The sequence below is a fragment of the Miscanthus floridulus genome, chromosome 19 (assembly GCF_019320115.1).
Source record: "Miscanthus floridulus cultivar M001 chromosome 19, ASM1932011v1, whole genome shotgun sequence".
Lineage (NCBI taxonomy): Eukaryota > Viridiplantae > Streptophyta > Magnoliopsida > Poales > Poaceae > Miscanthus > Miscanthus floridulus.
In genome coordinates this window covers 48164100-48167414 of record NC_089598.1, presented here as the reverse complement: position 1 = coordinate 48167414, position 3315 = coordinate 48164100, and the positions used below count along the sequence as shown (strand labels likewise).

Sequence of the window (3315 nt, the reverse complement as noted above, 5' to 3'; positions counted from 1 at the left end):
ATCACAAGGGTTGTGTGGATGGTTTGCCTATGGCTGGTAGCTTGATTTAGAATTCCTTCTCTCCTATTGTCTACTTTTATCAAAGCTCACCGAAAAGCAGATTTCCGGTGAATCAAATTTCTGTCGGGACCCATATTGTCGACAGGTATTTCTTCTTGTCACACATTCGAGTGCTATGGACTATGGTGAATACAAAATAATCAATTGAAATAGAAAGTAAACTGTTTTTCTTAGTATTGACAAACTTGATAAAACAGAGGCAGCATAGAACTAGCTTTTGATCGCTGTTGCTGCTGCTTATTCAGCAGTACGGACATAGTAGTCCGTAGCACCAACATGCATCACGCGCGACTTCTCCGAGTCTTATCTTATTACAGACAAAAGGTGTTAAAAGGACCACACACCCATGGCGTGCTTGCTCTTCACCCTGCATGCAGACATGCCTATAGATACGCTGGTGATCCGGAGATCTTCAATCAGCAGCGGTACGGGACGAACCCAACCTTCCCTCCGCGCACGTCGTACACCACCTCCGTCGACATCTGCGCCATGCTCCCGATCACAGCGCCGCCATCCTGGGCAACGAACGCGAGGCAGCCGACGGAGAAGTGGTTCCCGGGCTCGTGGAAGTACATCATTTCGTCCATCCATAGGTCAACCTCGGCCCCGCCGTCGAACTTGAGCGTCACGGCCGGCACGGAGAAAGAGTTCAGCGCGGTGAAGTTGTAGCACGTGTCCAGGCTTCCGAGCGGCGGCGCGACAGGGTACTGCGACATGGACTTGCGGAATTCGTCGCGGAGGACCGCGTACACCTGGGGCTTGAGGTAGGTGAACGTCGTGTGCAGCTCGAGGATCGTGCCTCCGCGGGCGATGGTGGCGCGCGGGATCGGGAGGTCGACGCCGCCGAGGCCCAGCCCGACGAGCTCCACGACGTACAGATTCCCGTTGTGGGGGTTGCTCCTCAGCGGGGTGTAGCTCACCTTGCGTCCCAAGAGCTCCGGCTTGGTGGCGCCGAGGGAGAGGAAGCCTACGTCGCTCGGGTACGACGGCAGGCAGTAGGAGAAGGCGACCGCGTCCGGCGAGGAAGGCGCGGCGCGAGACGCCAGCGAGTGGCTATTCCGGCTGAGGTCGAGGATACCAGTTGAGCTATCGGCCGGCCGGAAGCCGGCCTCGAGACACGAGAACCTGAAGCTGTCCACGGTGTTCCACGGCGTCAGCGTCAGCTTGTCGGTGAAGAACGTCGCATTGCCCAGCAAAGTGTTGTTGGTGGAGACGCTGAGAGTGCAGCTGGGTCCGGAGCAGCCTTTGAACGGGCAGTCCGGCGAGCCACAGGGGACTTGAGCGATGGAGGAGGACGCGGACGGGTCAAAGGCGTGGTCGCACGGTTCGTTGGCGGCGCACGGCTTGCACCGTAGCAGCGTGGCACCGGGGGTGGTCGTGTCGAATCCCACAGTGAACTGCTGCACCGGAGTGCCGAACCAAGCGATGACGTGGTACTCCAACGCACCGGGCAGCTTTTGGATCGGATCGCCTCTGCTGGGGATCGAGAGCCCTCCTCCAGCTGACGTCGGTGCGGGTGCAGGGAAACGGGACCCATGGTTGTGCTCCTGGAACAGGGAGCGGAGGCGGAGTGCGTCGCGGTGGAGGACGTCGGCCACGGATGGCTTTTCCATCTGCTGGTTCCGTGCGGTGCCGAGAGGGGAGCATGGACTCAGCCGGTGCAGCACAGGCAATGCGTCGCTGCTGCTCGTCCCTACAATGTTAGTTAGGTCACAAGTTAACATGACACATCCTTACAGAGTACAGGCGGCATATGTATATGGACTATTACACAACAATTAACAAGGAACGACATTATGGTGATGCCTCACCAGAATGTGCGGAGGAGCAGGTCGGCGTCTGTTTCGGTTGCTGTTGGTCTCTGTTGGAACGGAGAACGTAGTGCCTTCCGCCATGGGTGTATCTGGTCTGGTAAGAGCAGCCAAGATAGGGCGAAACAAGGAGCACCAAGCAGACGAGCAGAGAGTGAACGGCCGAAGCCATTTTGCAGCTCGCTAGCTAGCAGCCTAGCTGCTAGTGCTCTTCAGTAAGCTCGGTGAGTATACTTGGAAACTAAAGCCGGTGGTAGTAGTCGTAGTTGTAGAGCCTGCCACATATATAGGAGTAGCCCCTAGCCAGCATTGTTCTTGTAGCGTTCTCGTATACGATGATTGTAGATTAAGGATAATATAATAATTATTCTTCTAACCTTGTTTTCATGCTTCCGCGTTCAGCCCAAAGCGTTGCGTTAATGCATACGGAGGCGCTTTGGCTTGGGTGTAACGCCCGGCGGCCATGGAAAACTTGCTGGACTTTACTCCAACCGTGGAATGGAAATTCAGCTAGATGGTATTGCTACAGATGTTTCACACACCATTGCTCAAGTTAATTAACGAAGATGGGGTATGGTAGAGCCTGCTAAGAAATAAATACTGAGCAATCACCACTACTACGTAAACTTTAATGGAGATGGGCTTTTTTGATTAATAGAGGCGGGCATTGCAACCGTCTCGAATCAAAGGTCACCGTTACTGGTGATTCTACGGAGGCAGTTGCATTGCCCGCCACGATTAATATATTAACGGAGGCAGACGTCTTGCAATTGTCCACCTCGGTTAATGAATTAAACAAACAAAAAAACCCAGAGCCCACTGGCGAGCCCATTTTTGAGCCCACCGGCGAGCCCAATCCTAGCCCCAGAGCTAGATCCAGGCTCACGCCGGCCGACCTCCGTGCTCCCGTCATGGTGTCGCCCAGATCTGCCCCTGCTCCAGGGTGCCACCACCGGATCTGCCTCTGTTCCACTGGATCTACAAAAGGGAGAGGGAAGAGTGAGGGAGATGAAGAGGAGAAGAGTGGGAAGAGTGAGGAGAGAGAGAGAGAGAGAGAGAGAGAGAGAGAGATCTGTACCTTCATCGGCGTCGCTCCCAAGCACGGTCTCACGCATGCCTCACTACGCGGCCTAGCGCGCTACTGCGGCCACCGCGCCGCCCAACGTCCCCGCGCGTGCCACCGCGGCCACCACGCCGCCTCACCGCGCGGCCCCGCGTGCGACACCATGGCCACCGCGCCGCCCCACAGCCCCGCGCATGCCACGGCGGCCACCACGCGGCCCTGCGGCCCCAGCAGAGAGGGAGAGAGGGAGGGAGGGAGGGAGGGAGGGGGCGGAGGGAGAGAGGGAGAGAGAGAGAGGCAGTGAAGGGAGAGAGCGCTGGGAGAGAGGGAGGGAGCGACGGGAGAGAAGCGCTGCCTTTTGCAGCGGCGGCTGAGAGGGGT

General features: G+C 57.0%; 1 protein-coding gene across 1 annotated transcript; it reads right to left on the bottom strand.

The window, feature by feature from the left end:
- Nucleotides 1–476: 476 nt before the first annotated feature.
- Nucleotides 477–2986, bottom strand: LOC136526001 (aspartyl protease family protein At5g10770-like). The gene is made up of 2 exons (XM_066518804.1): nt 2950–2986; nt 477–1753 (listed from the first exon to the last, which is right to left on the bottom strand). Exons 1-2 carry the CDS (start codon nt 2984–2986, stop codon nt 477–479), a joined length of 1314 nt encoding a protein of 437 aa, XP_066374901.1.
- Nucleotides 2987–3315: the final 329 nt, after the last annotated feature.